Source organism: Chanodichthys erythropterus, chromosome 20, assembly GCF_024489055.1.
Source record: "Chanodichthys erythropterus isolate Z2021 chromosome 20, ASM2448905v1, whole genome shotgun sequence".
Lineage (NCBI taxonomy): Eukaryota > Metazoa > Chordata > Actinopteri > Cypriniformes > Xenocyprididae > Chanodichthys > Chanodichthys erythropterus.
The window spans coordinates 14731058-14748762 of NC_090240.1; the positions used below are offsets into that span (position 1 = coordinate 14731058).

The 17705-nt window shown below is 36.2% G+C and overlaps 1 protein-coding gene across 2 annotated transcripts in view; it reads left to right on the forward strand.

Annotated features, from left to right (window-relative positions):
• Nucleotides 1–14396, forward strand: part of phactr3a (phosphatase and actin regulator 3a) — a 59328-nt gene extending 44932 nt beyond the window's left edge. For both annotated transcript variants that reach the window (XM_067371338.1, XM_067371339.1), the window contains 5 exons: nt 4119–4174; nt 4869–4930; nt 8829–8969; nt 13720–13796; nt 14090–14396. In XM_067371338.1, the coding sequence (XP_067227439.1) occupies nt 4119–4174; nt 4869–4930; nt 8829–8969; nt 13720–13796; nt 14090–14105 (352 nt within the window). In that variant the 3' untranslated portion in view covers nt 14106–14396. The remainder of the gene's footprint in view (nt 1–4118; nt 4175–4868; nt 4931–8828; nt 8970–13719; nt 13797–14089) is intronic.
• Nucleotides 14397–17705: the final 3309 nt, after the last annotated feature.

Genomic DNA, 17705 nt, shown 5'->3' on the forward strand with positions numbered 1-17705 from the left:
TGTAATATTGATTAACTACTTGTACACTACATGTACTTACTGTATAAGGATATGATTAGGGTTTAAAGGGTTAGTTCACCCAAAAAATTAAAATTTCTGTCAATAATTACTCATGTCGTTCTACACCTGTAAGTCCTTCGTTCATCTTTAGATCACAAATTAAGGTATTTTTGAAGAAATCTGAGAGGTATATGACTTATCCAACTTGGACAGCAAGTCAATTAACAGATGCCCAGAAAGCTACTGAAGACATATTTAAAACAGTTCATGTGACTACAGTGGTTCAACCTTAATATTATAAAGTGACAAGAATACGGACTTTATTCCACAATATCTAGTGATGGGCGATTTCAAAACACTGCTTCATGAAGCTTCGCAGCTTTACAAATCTTTTGTTTCAAATCAGTGATTCGGAGCGTGTATCAAACTGCCAAAGTCACATGATTTCAGTAAACAAGGCTTCGTTACGTCATAAGTGTTTTGAAACATTTAGAAATTTCAATGCTTCACCACTGGCAGTTTGAAACACGCTCCAAACCACTTATTCGAAACAAAAGATTCATAAAGCTTCGAAGCTTCATGAATCAGTGTTTTGAAATCGCTCATCACTAGATCTTGTGGAATAAAGTCGTTATTTTGCCCACGGAAAGTGTTCTCATCACTTCATAACATTAAGGTTGAACCACTGTAGTCACATGATCTGTTTTAAATATGTCTTTAGTATCTTTCTGGGCATCTGAAAGTGTTAATGATCTTGCTGGCAATGCAAGCTTCACTGAACCATCAGATTTCATCAAAAATATCTTAATTTGTGTTCTGAAGATGAACAAAGGTCTTACTGGTGTGAAACGACATGAGGGTGAGTAATTTTCAACCCTTAATTCTGTGACAAGTACTCCTTTATTTTTAGGCATTTTGGAATTTACTGTATGTAAGGAATGGAAGCAGGAAAAATGAGAAGGATCGGGTCAGGTCAGGTCAGCTGAATAGGAAAATCGTTTCAGAGGTGGAGCATGTTTTTACTTTGAAAAAGATTTTACTTGTTGAAAAAGACTTTATTATTATTATTATTAACATGCACTGATGAATCATTCACATACGACCAGGAACACGTAGCCTATTATGGTAGTCAATTAGGGTCAATTTTAATTTCAGGTCTGACAGTGATAGTCAGCATAAATCCACTAACTAGGCCAGCAGTGAAGTGTGACGGTCAACGCACCTGCAGGACAGGCTGAAGTCTGAGCTAAACACACAATGACACTTTGCCGCAGCAGCATGTCATGACCTTCCTATCTTTGGCTTGCCGTGCTCTACTCCACCACAGAAGAAAGACACGGCTGGAGCTATTTTTAGAGTTCAGACTGGTGAATAATGGATGGTAGTGTGTGTTCCCCTCCTCCATCTCTACCTCCACCCTGCACACTGTAGTGAATACCAAACATGACGGCGGCAGTCTACTGTACTACTCATAGCAGCTTCTCCTTACTGATGGAAATATGGTAGGATAAAGAACACTGCCGTCCATCTGTTAATTAAACCGGTCTGATTAATGAGCTGTATAATGCAGACCAATGCCACAAGCTTCCAGTGTTGCACAGGCAGATTTCTTTGTTTCATAATTCACGGGGAAGCTACTGTTGCTAGGCAACTCGTGATACAGGTCAATAATATCCAGGCAGCTTCTAAGGGAGCTTTGGGAGTAGGTCTCCATTTCAGTTCATGAAATATTAACGCTGCCACATCTGCTGGAATCCCGCCTTACTCAGCGTATATGAGTGACAGCAGTGTTACAATGGCTGGAATGCAATATAATGCTGTAAAAGGCCTTAATTAATCAGATCTCACCATAGATTTTGGCATAGCAAAGAATTTCATAATAATAGTGTGTTTGAAAGCAATTTCCATGGGACAACCTGCAGTTTTATTCCACACTTAAAGGGATAGTTCACCCATAAATGAAAATTCTGTCATCAATTACTCACCCTAAAGTTGTTCCAAACCTGTATGAATTTCTTTCTTCTGCTGAACACAGAAGAAGATATTTTGAAGAATGTGGGTAACCAAACAGTTGATGGACCCCATTGACTCCCATAGTATGGAAAAAAAAAAAAAAAAAATACTATGGGAGTCATTTGGGTCCATCAACTGTTGTGTTATGGACATTTATCAAAAAATCTTTTGTTTTCAACAGAATAACTAAATTCGTTCAGGTTTGGAACAAATTGCGGGTGAGAAAATGTTATGAAATTTTTCCTTTTTATAACAGCAATCATAACAAAGTTGAGTCATTCCTGTTGTACAGTGTATTTTCAACTCTGTTATGTTTGTAATTTAAGGAAATATTTCTTTAAAAGAGTATAGCAGACTTTTAGAAATATGATTTGAAATATTGATGATGTTATACTGATTTATACAATTGTTACTAAACAGGATGGAATGTTTTAATGCAACAAAGTAACTAATAAGACAAAACATCAAACACTCTAAAAAATGCTGGGTTAAAAGCAACCCAAGTTGGGTTAAATATGGACAAACCCAGCAGGTTGGGTTAAAGGGCACCTATAATGCCCTCTTTCACAAGATGTAATAGAAGTCTCTGGTCTGGTCAAGTTTCAGCTTAAAATACCCCACATATTTGCCCCTATTTGGGGGGGAGCAAAAACATGCCTTTTACTATATTACTATATTTCTGGCTAAAAAAATAAAACCAAATTGATTGAAAAAAAATGGCTGGGTGAAAACAACCCAATCCCTGGCTTTGTCCATATTTAACCCAGAATTTTTTAGAGTGCAGGATTCTTAGAATTCCCGGCATTGCTTATTTTTTATTTATTTATTTATTTATTTTTTACGAATTACAATTACAGTCAGGGGGTACATTAAATAAACTTCACTAAACAATCATAAAACAAATACATAAATAAAATAAAACAGACAAATAAAAAAATAAATAAATAAAAGTTAAATAATATGAAAGTGTTTACAAATAGAAGCACATTTTACAGCTTTCTTATTTTTTAGACAAAACATTGTATTTAGGCATTGTTTGAATTCTTTTTTTAAAAATGAAAAACAAAGGCTTATTACCCCCAAATTTAGATTTATGAATGCTAAATTTAGCAAAAAGAAGCAGCAGATTAATTAAATAAAATTCCTTATGATAACGTGTTAGGAAAAAAACAAACAAGTAAAACATTTTTAAAGCACAGTTCAAAGCTGGGCATGATGCCTTCATAAAAGAACAGACATCTGACCAAAAACTATCTAAATAAGGACAACTCCAAAATAAATGATATAAAATTCTCATCATTGCTTTGCATCATTTGAATCCGCTTCCTGAAGGTGATGTCATCACCTGGATTTTATTAGGGATGATAAAAAGATTAAGAGGATGGAAAATAAGACTGTGGAGGAAAAGTGTAAATTCATTACCAATTACAATAATATCCCAAATGAAAAGATCTGGGCAATTAAAAATTCCCCCTAAGTAATTGTGAAATGTGATCAAATAAAACACACACACACACACACACACACACACACACACACACACACACACACACACACACACACACATATATATATATATATATATATATATATATATATATATATATATATATATGTGTATATATATATATGTATATGTATATATATATATTAGCCTATACTCAAATGATAAATTCTCAAAAAGATAAAAAAAACGCACTTAACCTAATTACTGCACTACTACAAAGGCGAGTGGAGAGAGAGAGAGCGCACGACAAAGAGCGCGCGAGGAGCGCTACCTCAGCACGCGCCAGCCTGTTCAAAAGAGCGCGCGCCCGCACACAAACCACAACAAACAAGGAGCACGAGTTCTCTCTCCGACTGCACTTTCTTACTCATTTAAGCCTCGTCAGCACCGCATCGTAATAGTTAGTGTTTATTTAGCAAAGGGGCTCAGAAACCTGGTGTTTGTGCATCCAGATGAGGAGCATTAACTGTCAGGCTGAACACAAAGGATGGAGAGACTTTGAGCGTCCCTTCAGAATCTCCCTCACCTCTGGATCTCACTGAGCTGCTTCAGCTCGGGACAGGATGGTTCAAAACCATATTCTGGTCTTTTTCCGCAGGAGACTCAGTCAGCGGCCGGCCGTTGAAGAGCTCGAGAGCAGAAATATTTTAAAACGTGAGTATTACGCGTTAGGCAACAAAATATATAAATAATCGATTGAAAAATTAATAATTATCATAATATAATAAATGAATATTGTTTATGATATTGCTCATTAAGAATATCATTATTGCTGCATTATTATTGCATATATATATATATATATATATATATATATATATATATATATATATATATATATATATATATATATGTGTGTGTATATATATATATATATATATATATATATATATATATATATATATATATATATATATATATATATATATATATATATATATATATATATATATATATATATATATATATATATATATATATATATATATATATATATATATTAGTTGAAATGTTATTACTTAATAAATTAATATAGCCCCATTACATATCTTAGACATATCTTTAATCAGAATTTACTAATTAAAGTAAATGTTTTTTTAAATTCAGTTAATTAAATTAGAGGTTTTGGAGTTGTTGTGTAATCAATTACTTCAATCAAAATACTTATAAATCAGTTGTAAAGCTTTTTGAGTTTGTCATAAAGTAATGTGATTGTGTCTTCCATTGCAAATCACTGCAGAGTCTCATATCAAATAGAGGACTTTAATCTGTCTGTGAGATAAGATGCAGCATGTCAAGTGACAGCACATTAGATCGCCCTCATCGAGTCTTTCTTCTGCTCTCTCAGAGAGGAACGATCAGACGGAGCAAGAGGAAAGAAGAGAGATCAAACAGAGACTGAACAGAAAGGTAAACACTATGTTCAGTTTCATTTCACTTACATGCTTTATTTTCTATAATCATGGTCACTGAATGTAAGGAAGCTGCTGGTCTGGAAAATTATGTTGACTGCTACTATTATTACTACTTGCAATAAGACATTATAAAACTGTCTAATGCTGAATAAAGATGCAACATTCAAGGACAAGCAGTGGTTTTCAAAAGAGTAAAGCAATTTTGTGTAATAAAACAAAAGAGTAGCGTGGATCAGATTGAGAGAACATCTATATAAGCATTCAAACCATAGAGTTTGATGAGCAGAAAAGAGTTGATTTAGCTGAGGCGAGAGCAGCACCTCAAATACTGCATGTCTACAAGGTGTTTACAAAAGAAAGAAAGAATTCAAAAACCTGTAATAATTATTATATTATAGAATTTTCTGTTTTTGTTATATTTTGGAATCATATTTTTCCAGTATGCAGTTAATTATACATTATTGTTCTTGTAATTATTATAAGTAAATGATGATGATAACATAGTAATAGTATTTTTTTTTCCAGTGTCATATTAATAACACATTTACATTTGATTAATACACTTTTAATTCATAAATGTATCAAAATAAAACATTTGATTTAATATATTGATAATTAATACACAAATTAATCATTATGGCTTGCCTTCATTATTTTTTTTCAACACTGTCTTTGTTTTGTTTCTGGTGGTAATGTTTCAAAATCAATAAAGTAACACACACACAAAATAAATAAATAATAATTAAAAAAAAAGGGGGGGGGGGGATGGAAAAAATTAAATACAATGCTATGTTAATATCAAAACATGTGATGCTTAAGCCACAGAAACAGACTGTTAGGATTGGTTTCCTTCAGAAATTCCATAAAAGCATTCCATACTTTGAAAAACTTTTCAGATTTTCCTTTAACAATATATGTGAGTTTTTCCAAAGCCAAATAATTAGGACATTCCTGTAACCATTGTTTAAAACTAGGGCTTTCTGTATTTTTCCAATGACATGCTACTGTGAGTTTTACTTCTAATAAACAGAAAAACAACATTTTCTTACCAGAACTGGTGCAAGTTACAGGGAAAATATTTAGTATACAAAGTTTATGAAATTTAGGAACATTTTGTTTCAGAACCAGTGATTAAAAAGTCTAAAACCTTTTACCAAAAAAACTTTTCAACTTGAGGATTTCAACTTCCATAAGCAATGATATAATGTTCCTACCTCTAGGTTGCATTTTATACATTGATCTGGAATGTTGGGATCAAATGTATGTAGTAATTCTTGAGTTATGTATGCTCTCATAATCCATTTGTATTGCAGAAATTCAAACCTCGTATTAATTGTCTGGGTCTGGGCCTTTAGGCAGATACTCTGCCATTCATCCTCTGTTATATTCCCATTTATGTCTTGGCACCGAGCCAATCGCTTGTTGTTTGTATTTTCCCTGCAGTTAGTGGAGATTAGTGTATAAAACACGGACATTTGTTTACCACAGTTAAGGTGGTTTCTAAAGGGGACAGATCCGGTAAGGCAAGAGAGTGATGCTGTGCCTTATTATTAAAATTCCTAATTTGAAGATATTTAAAAGTAAATAAATAAATTAATATTTTTTTTTTTGTCTTAAATCCTGAAAACTGAGCATAGTTTTATTGCTGAATAAATCTATTACCTTATTCAAATCTTTTAATGCCCAAAATCAGCACCATGTGTTCCTGGTGTAAAAGAAGTGTTGCATGACATGACATGATATATAGAGTAATATAAACATTTAAAGAATTAAATAAACATTTACTATTTTTTTTTGGCTTATTTTTTCTAGTTTGCAATTAATTACACACGTATGTTAATATTATAAAAAGTTAGCAATGATAACAAAAAATATAAAAAACTACTAATTGTTATGTTATTGTTATTGCTGTTATTGAAAATAAGAACATGTTCTTGATGACTTGCCTGATTAAATAAAAGGTTACATAAAAATAAATAAAAAAATATTATACAAACTCGATTCCAAAAAAGTTGGGACACTGTACAAATTGTGAATAAAAACAGAATGCAATGATGTGGAAGTTTCAAATTTCAATATTTTATTCAGAATACAACATAGATGACATATCAAATGTTTAAACTGAGAAAATGTATCATTTTAAGGGGAAAATAAATTGATTTTAAATTTCATGGCATCAACACATCTCAAAAAAGTTGGGACAAGGCCATGTTTACCACTGTGTGGCATCTCCTCTTCTTTTTATAACAGTCTGCAAACGTCTGTGGACTGAGGAGACAAGTTGCTCAAGTTTAGGAATAGGAATGTTGTCCCATTCTTGTCTAATACAGGCTTCTAGTTGCTCAACTGTCTTAGGTCTTCTTTGTCGCATCTTCCTCTTTATGATGCGCCAAATGTTTTCTATGGGTGAAAGATCTGGACTGCAGGCTGGCCATTTCAGTACCCGGATCCTTCTTCTACGCAGCTATGATGTTGTAATTGATGCAGTATGTGGTCTGGCATTGTCATGTTGGAAAATGCAAGGTCTTCCCTGAAAGAGACGACGTCTGGATGGGAGCATATGTTGTTCTAGAACTTGGATATACCTTTCAGCATTGATGGTGCCTTTCCAGATGTGTAAGCTGCCCATGCCACACGCACTCATGCAACCCCATACCATCAGAGATGCAGGCTTCTGAACTGAGCGCTGATAACAACTGGGGTTGTCCTTGTCCTCTTTAGTCCGGATGACATGGTATCCCAGTTTTCCAAAAAGAACTTCAAATTTTGATTTGTGTGACCACAGAACAGTTTTCCGCTTTGCCACAGTCCATTTTAATTGAGCCTTGGCCCAGAGAAAACACCTGCGCTTCTGGATCATGTTTAGATATGGCTTCTTTTTTGACCTATAGAGTTTTAGCTGGCAACGGCGAATGGCACGGTGGATTGTGTTCACCGACAATGTTTTCTGGAAGTATTCCTGAGCCCATGTTGTGATTTCCATTACAGTAGCATTCCTGTATGTGATGCAGTGCCGTCTAAGGGCCTGAAGATCACGGGCATCCAGTATGGTTTTCCGGCCTTGACCCTTACGCACAGAGATTGTTCCAGATTCTCTGAATCTTTGGATGATATTTTGCACTGTAGATGATGATAACTTCAAATTCTCTGAAATTTTTCTCTGAGAAACTCCTTTCTGATATTGCTCCACTATTTTTCGTCACAGCATTGGGGGAATTGGTGATCCTCTGCCCATCTTGACTTCTTAGAGACACTGCCACTCTGAGAAGCTCTTTTTACCCAATCATGTTGCCAATTCACCTAATAAGTTGCAAATTGGTCCTCCAGCTGTTCCTTATATGTACATTTAACTTTTCCGGCCTCTTATTACTACCTGTCCCAACTTTTTTGGAATGTGTAGCTCTCATGAAATCCAAAATGAGCCAATATTTGGCATGACATTTCAAAATGTCTCACTTTCAACATTTGATATCTATATTCTATTGTGAATAAAATATAAGTTTATGAGATTTGTAAATTATTGCATTCCTTTTTTATTCACAATTTGTACAGTGTCCCAACTTTTTTGGAATCGGGTTTGTATTTTGAAATAATTTAGTTTTATTGGTTAATTTTCTTCCCAGTGTGCAATTAATGACTCGTTATTTACATTTGATTAAAGGTGCTGCATGTCATTTTTTTGTCTGTACTAAAGCATAAAAATATCTCATATTTGCTTAGATTGAAGAAACATGCAAAGTTCAAATACTTGTTTCTCCAAAAAACAATGAGCCAGTTATTCTGCTTTGAAATGTGCATTCTGTGCCGGAATGTCTGTTTTTGTTTTGTTTCCTTCAGAAAAAGTGTTGCTTGCAATATATATCTCATTAACAACATTCTTTTTCTTCTCGTAGCTCAACCAGAGGCCAACAGTTGATGAACTAAGAGAAAGAAAGATTCTCATCCGCTTCAGTGACTATGTGGAAGTAGCCAAAGCCCAGGATTATGACAGGAGAGCTGACAAACCCTGGACAAGACTGTCTGCTGCTGACAAGGTACGGGACAAACAGCTGATGTCAGCAAATCTTTACAGTGATCTTTCGGTTAGTCTTCAATTCAATAAGTCAGCACAGAGGAAAATGATTTCTTTTTTATTATTATTATTATAAGTGATTCTCTCTAGGCTTTTACTCAATATATTTAAGCAAAATATGTTTGACTGAAATATGAACACAACTTGGACCAAAGGCATCTAATCGAACCAAAAAAATAATGTGATGTCACAAGATGTGACCCTGAAAAGGACAGCACACCTGCTCAAGCACACCTGGTTCTTCTCTTCTGAGGAGCTGCATTGCCCATTACAGCTTCTTGCAGCAGATCTTCGTTTGTGTGTGTTTGTCTGTTTTGACTCCTTTACACAATTTCATAAGCTCTTTGTGAATTCTCAACCATTAAAAATACCATGATATGTACACACTAGGGGTGTCGCAATATACCAGTATTGACCATAACTGTGATATTTAAAACATGAAAAATCGATATTGTATGTTAATTATGGGTCTGACAATATATTGTGATAACCACAATATTTAAAATGAATAATACACATGATACTATGACACGTAAATAATCTAGCGCCAACACCTGGTTGACATCCCAAAGTACAATAGGTGGCGATATTTCACCTTAAAGTTTTTAAAGTATTTCACTTCCATCTGACATAAAACAGAAGAAGCAGCTGCTATTGCCGTGCAAAATCATGTCGTCTGATAAGACAGAGGAGATTTTCTTCACAGGAGAGCATGTGAATGAAAACGTTTTTAGTTTCATATTTATCTTTAAATATTATTATGTATTTTTTAAATTTAATCTATGTTGAGTATAAAAAGTGAACAGCATGAGTAAGATAGGATAACTGCACCATAAGATGCTCAATATATCGGGAGACATGGAGTGGGTCAGACATGATTTTGACCACTTCATTAAGTTTTGTTCTGTAGAAAGCCTTTCATTAAAATGATTTTCATTTGTATAAATTGTGATTTTTTTTTTTATTTTTCGGTTTGGCGTTAAAAATGACAGCATGAACGCTTATTCTTTTTTGGTCCAGACCAAAAGAACTAAAAGTGTGACTTATCAAAATCCCTTTAAGGCAAGTCATTTCAGTCGGCAGCCATCTTTGAAATAACTCTCAGGCAGCATTTCAGTCATGCAAGTGCAGCTCCTATCTCTTTGAATGGAGAAACATCAAATTCTCCAAAGCTGTTCACCAAGCTTATGGGTAAATTTTGTTTTTAAATGCTCAAACCATGACAAAAAAACAAACAAACAAAACTTTTTCAAGCTAGAAAAGCCAATGCACATGCAGTCATAAGGAGGTGTCTCAGAACACTCATGCTGCATCCCAATTCGCCTACTTATACTATACCCCAAGTGTTTACTGTTTTTGTGAAGAAAAGTACATACTTTTGAGTGTGTAGCCGAAGAGCAGGAAAGCTTTGGGACATACTACTTCATCATAATTGCGTCTTTAACGGGCAGCTCCATCGCTTAGCTATGTGCATCCTGTCACCGTTTAAACTGCCATGTCAATCATCTTGTCACAGTTGAAATCCTCCACATTCAATTTAATTTAATCTCCTACAGTTTCGGAGAGAAATGTAGTCGCACGTTGATCTGCCAGTCGTGGGTCTTCCGTATGGGGAACTCTCCTCGTGTTTGTAATTTGCATAATTATGCATTCAAAAGTTAATGACCAAACATATCATTACAAAAGTTCACAATGTTGTTGCAGATGAAATATAATTTTGGATAACATTGACTAAATATCTTTTCTTTAGGTTACCACTCTCGAACCCCTAAACCTCTACTTAGTAGTGTTACCTAAGTGTTAGTTCATCCAAAAATGAAAATGACCCCATGATTTACTCCCTCAAGCCATCCTAGGTGTATATGACTATCTGCTTTCAGACGAAGACAATCAGAGATATATTTAAAAATATCCTTGCTCCTCCGAGCTTAATAATGGCAGAAACAATGAGGAAAAAAATGCATCCATCCATCATAAAAATAATCCTTATGGCTCCAGGGGGTTAATGAAGGCCTTCTGAAGCAAAGCGATGGGTTTTTGTAAGAAAATATCCATATTTAAAACTTTAATAACTAAAATAACTAGCTTCCGGCAGACGGCCACACGCATCGATTTGCGGCTGAAGGGTGATCTCTGACCCAACATGACACATCGACGAACGCGGAAGCACAGAGGATAGAGCAAAACAAAACACCAGTCAAAAATTTGAATTCTAAAATGAAAAATTTTAAAGAAAAATGTCGGAGGATTTCGATATAAGAGGAGCTTGTGTTTGTTGCACAGTCCTATTTGTTTGAACCACGAGAGTGTCTAAGCTTACGCTACTCCTACATCTTGCGTCATACATCACGTCACAGGTTACTCATTTGGCGCAAGTCGACTTGTGCAGTGTGCGTACAGTCATCTGGCAGAAGCTATTTTTTTTAATTTATAGTTTTAAATATGGATATTTTTCTTTCAAAAAGGCATCCCTTCGCTTCAAAGGGCCTTTATTAATCCTCTGGAGCTGTATGGATTACTTTGATTATGGATGGATTTTTATTATTTTTATTTTTTGCTTCAAAATATGGTCCCCCTTTACACAACCATTATTAAGCTTGGAAGAGCCAGGATATTTTTAAATATATTGTGTTAATCTGAAAGAAGATAGTCATATACACCAAGGATGGCTTGAAGGTGAGGAAATCATGGGGTCATGTTCGTTTTTGGGTGAACGATCCCTTTACCTGTCAGACTCGGATATCCCCCAAGTTTGTAGTTTTTAACACATTTTATTCGTGTTTGGCCCTGTCCTAAATGGCACAGTTCATGCACATTCGGTCTTGTGGACTTAAAATGGCTGCCATGTGCAGGTGTCCATGAAGTCCATGAGACCATATGGGTCTCCCATTTGTCATTTTAGGTTTCAGAAGGGCGCTCGCGAGCATCCTCGATGCGAGGCTCGGTTGGTTTATTGGTTGATGCCTGACCAATGAACAATAATAATCTCTACCATGAGAGGGCACTATTTTTATTTAAGTAATGTTTTTACAAAATGTAATAAATGTGCATTAGTGTGTTGTAAAGTCAAATGTGTGTGCGTGCATGGTGGGCGTGGGGATATGGGTGAAAAGAAATCTGATTGGATATGACGTTACAGATGGTTAATGTTTAAAAAATCAGGCTCAAAATAAGTAAATGCTCAATAAAACAGCTAAATTCAACTGAAACATTTGAAAAAAGGGCCTAAAACCACTGAATAGGGGTGGAAAAATGAAGCCTGTTAAACATTTGAGGCTTTTCTCTAAACGTTATGGGAAAGGTTTCAAAGCATCTAGAGTGTCGAAAACAGTGCCATCTTGTGGCAGGTCAAATTCACAGCAGACATAAACCTGAGATCGTAGTTCCGTTGTTTTATCCATTAAACACAAATAACAGCCTGATGGCGCCAAATGTGTTTATTTCAATAATATAATTTACATCTTAAAGTTTGGCAATAAATTAAATGGATCAAAAAAAAAAAAAAAGAATAATAATTACTAATAATACATAGCCTACTCAGTTGTTTGTAAATTGTGCTGTTATTTTATTGTAGCCTATATGACAGAACATATGATGATGTAATATAGGTTAGGCTAGATAGTTAGTTCTGTGCCCTGAGTTAAAATCCCTGTTTTCATTAAAATATCATTAGTTTTAACTGAGTGTTATATTACAGTAAAAGAGTAGAGTAAAGTCAGTAAAGTCGTTTATTGGTTGGAGTCGGCCAATGAAATGGGACGTTTTTGTCCGCTATGATGTCACTACATAGAGCAGATCGCGCCGTTTTGGTGGTCCATGTAGTAGCCACCCAATAAACGACTTTACTACTCTTTTACTTTAATATAAAAACTTGTTAAAAAACTAGTTACTAATGATATTTTAATGAGAATATTGTCTCATATATATGCAAATATTTATCTCCGCATGCCAAGTCGCACTGGATGGCATTGTTCATTGGTCAGGCATCAACCAATAAACCAACCCCCCGTTCTGCTCTCTCACATCTGCTTTCAAGTGCTCAAGTCAGTTTTGCAACAGGAATATCGCAAAAAGAGCAGCAAAAGTCAAAGCGCCAGTAATTTAACTTGTACTGCCATATCTGAGAGGTTGTAAGCGCCGACTAGAAGCTATACAGCGAATCTGAAGTAAAGTGTTAAAGTAAATATGTCTCACACATTTGTGTCTGTCATTTTGTTTATGTGAATGCCATTTTACACATTTGTAACTATGTATCTGTAACTACAACTTCGTAACACGGGTGTTTTGATTGTTGTCTTTTCACATCAGGGCTGTGAGTGTAAATTTCAAATTTATAAATACAAATATTAATACGACAAGTTCTCACATTCAAATCAGCAGACTCTGGAGTTTTGCTACTGAATTACCTTCATACGATTCTAACCAGAAAAAGTAAACCATCCAGTTATCTTTGGAATACTCATTTCAACATACTACGATTTGGGACACTAGGTGTAATTTTGAATACTATTTAGGATGGATAGTATGCAAATTAAGACACAGCATGACTGTTTTTATAGCAAACGGAGCTTCTAATGGCCGCTGCAGTGATGCAATGGCTTTACCAGTTGTTGACTGGATATTTTATTTACCATTCATAGTAATATGAGTGATGAGTGCACCGTCTTTCTACAGTATATCTAAAGTCTTTGCTATTATTTGCAATTCCACAGGCGGCTATCCGCAAAGAGCTGAATGAGTTCAAAAGCACTGAAATGGAGGTCCATGCTTCAAGCAAACACCTAACAAGGTCAGTATGCGTGTGTAACTCTCTCACAGATGTGCCCTCGCTATTTTTGGACAAACAAAATGCCTGGTCAAAAATGACTGGGACACATACATGTGAAATTATGACCGTGTCACCTTGATATGAGTGGATAAAAGGTTCTTCTCTACATGCTGATGACATTAGTGGCCATTAGAGCTCTTATGTATGATCTTACTAAAAATAACTGATTGATGCAACACTATAATCAAATCTTGTCCAATCATATGGTTGTGACTGTGAAAGGCACCTTTGTTGATTTCTCTCCTCTAACACAGGTTTCACAGGCCCTAAGAGGGAGTTTTCTTCTGTGAAGGAAATGCTGAAAGTGGCATTCATGTTAAAATCCTGGAGGTGCCTCTTCCAGAGCCGTGGCTTCGTCCATGGGATTCCCTTATTCTTCCAGCGCCCTGGGCCAAGTGGTTTTGGGGGTGGTTAGCGCTGGAGGCCGCGTCTCCACCACGGGCGGCCACAGGGACAAACCTGAAGAACATCTGCGGATACATTTAACCTGAGGCTGACGGAGTGGAGCGACAGAGGACTTTTTGATGTTTTTAAGCTGGACTACATTTCAATGACTGCTAAGGAAAGATGAATCAGTTCTGGGTAAATGTTTGTGTACATGTAACCAGCTCCACTCGAAAAATTAAAAAAAAAAAAAAAAAAAAAAAAAAAAGGAAAAAAAAAAGAAAGAAAGAAAAAAATCTTGAGGGTTAATAAGCCTGCTATAAATGAATTTCATATTTACTGTACAGAGTCAGTTTGAACAGGGTTGTTCATGTGATCACTTGAAGAAAAAAAAAAAAAAAAAACCTTTGTAAGCACTACTTGTCTTCAAAATACAATTTTGGAAATACCCATGCATTGTTTTTAAGTCTGAATATATATATATATATACACGCAACAGTTCAAAAGTTTGGGGTTGGTAAGATTTTTTATTTATTTTTTACTCTTAGGCTCATCATGACTGAATTTATTTGATCAAAAATACAGTAAAAACAGTAATATTTCACAATAATACTATTTAAAATGTATTGTTTCTATTTGTATAATTTGTAAATGTAATTTATTTCTGTGATGACAGCCTAATCTTCAGCATCTTTACTCCAGTTTTCAGTGTCACATTTAAAAAAACAAACAAAAAAAAACTAACCCCAAGCTTTTAAATGGTATTCTATGCACATAACCCTAACCCACACTCAGTCACTTTATTAGGTACACCTATTCAACTGCTCATTAATGCAATATCTAATCAGCCAATCACATGGCAGCAACTCAATGCATTTAGGTCAAGACGATCTGCTGAAGTTCAAACTAAGCAAAAGAATGGGGGGAAAATGGTGATTTAAGTGACTTAATGTGGCTGTTGGTGCCAGACGGGCTGATCTGAGTATTTCCACACACAACCATCTCTAGGGTTTACAGAGAATTGTCCAAAAAAGAGAAAATATCCAGTGAGTGAAAGTTCTGTGAGCAAAAATGCCTTGTTGATGCCAGAAGTCAGAGGAGAATGGCCAGACTGGTTCAAGCTGATAGAAAGGCAACAGTAACTCAAATAAGCACTCATTACAACCAAGGTCTACAGAAGAGCATGGGCTTGAAACACATGGGCTACAGAAGACACACTGGTGCCACTCCTGCCAGCTAAGAACAGAAAACTGAGGCTACAATTTGCACCCGCTCACCAAAATTGGAATATAGAAGACTGGAAAAACGTCTCAATTTCTGCTTCGACATTCAGATGGAGGGTCAGAATTTAGCGTAAACAACATGAAAGCATGGTTCCGCCCTGCCTTGCATCAACGGTTCAGGCTGCTAGTGGTGTAATGGTGTGGGGGGTATTTTCTTGTCACACTTTGGACCCCTTAGTATCAGTTGAGCATTGTTTAAATGACACAGCATACCTGAGTATTGTTGCTGACCATATCCATCTCTTTATGACCACAGTGAACCATCTTCTGATGGCTATTTCAGCAGGAAACACACCATGTCACAAAGCTCAAATCATCTCAAACTGGTTTTTGTTGAACATGACAATGAATTCACTATACTCAAATGGCCTCCACAATCACCAGATCTCAATCCAATAGAGCACCTTTGGGATGTGGAGGAATGAGAGATTTGCATCATGGTTGTGTAGCTGACACATCTGCAGCAACTTATCTATTCCACAAATTAAGGCTGTTCTGAAGGCAAAATGGGGCAGTCATGGCCTAATGGATAGAGAGTCGGACTTGTAACCCAAAGGTCATGGGGTCGAGTCTCAGGTCTGGCAGGGATTGTCGGTGAGGGGAGTGAATATCCAGCGCTCTCCCCACCTTCAGTACCACGACTGAGGTGAGACCCTTGAGCAAGGCACCGTACCCCCAACTGGCTGCCCACTGCTCCGGCTGTGTGTTCACGGTGTGTGTGTTCACTGCTGTGTGTGTGCACTTGAATGGGTTAAATGCAGAGCACAAATTCTGAGTATGGGTCACCATACTTGGCCACATGTCACTTCACTTCAAAATGGGGTCCAACATAGTACCAGCAAGGCGTACCTAATAAAGTGGCCGGTGAGTCGATACGCAGACATACACACAGATATGAATATATATACAGGCTACATTGACTACGTTGACTACATTTGAAGTGTATCAAAACCTTTCAACAAAGTTGTCCGAAAATCATCTTCTTAGGGCAGCTTAGATCTTAGGATAACTTTGATCAACTTTTTTGATCCACTTCAAATGTTGACTACTGAAGGGCTGTCAATAGATATTTTTTTAATCACAATTAATCGCACACTTATTGTGCTTTTGTGAAAGCATACACCATTTATCTTGTTTAAGACATCCATTTTGCCAACATTGTCTATATCCAGCAAAGTAAACCATCAGATTGAAGTGATTTTCATAAAACTGTATTTTTCAGCTTTTTTCAAGGTAAATCTAGATGTCTTTCCAAAAAGGACACCAAATAACCAAATGATATGATTTCATATAATTCATACATTTATGAAGGCTACACCAAAGCACCCATTAAAAAAAAAAAAAAAAAAAAAACAGCAAAAAAACTTTTCAGAATTCAGTATATAGTATGTGCAACAGCAAAGTGCTTGTTTATATTTTAGACAAGTCAAGAAGTGATACTGTTAGGGACCACATGGAGATGCCAAAAAAACCTAAACCAACTGCCTTGACCTGCATATATACTAAAATACACAGCAACATACATAGGACAAATCAACATTATCCTGAATGTGTGTGAAAACAACGTGAATGTACTGAAATGTGTCTGTGCATAAATACAGTGTGCGATCAGTGCATCAAGAGCACTCATACTTGATTTGTTTGCGCGTCAATATAACGTTTCAGGTTACGCATGTAACCATAGTTCCCTGAGAACCAGGGAATGAGACTCTGCATTTGAAAGAACGCTTTGGGGAACGTCACGTGACCCAGGTGTCTGAAAACAACTATCTAAAAACTCCAATCCCTATTGGCCAGCGAAAGCCTATGACATAATATGGCGCAACCCGGACGCATAAAGGAGTGCCTGGAGAAACAGAAGAAATCTATGGTCTTGAGGGACTGTTCTGCAGGCAGGCAACCCAAAGCATGGCAAGGAAACACAGAGTCTCGTTCCCTGGTTCTCAGGGAACTATGGTTACATACGTAACCTGAGACGTTCCCTTTCAAAAGGGAACTCGCTCTGCGTTTGCAAGAATGCTTTGGGGAACAATATACCCACGCCGCCATGCTAGAGGAGAGTGCATGCCAAAAAATATGGCTGACAAACGAAGAAGAAAATGCTTAGCAACTCACCCTCTGGTCACACCAGGCTTTCAGTAACGGCATTCCCTATGGCCAACAGCCCAAGCTGAGCCTACCGAAGGCCTTCCTCTATAGAGAG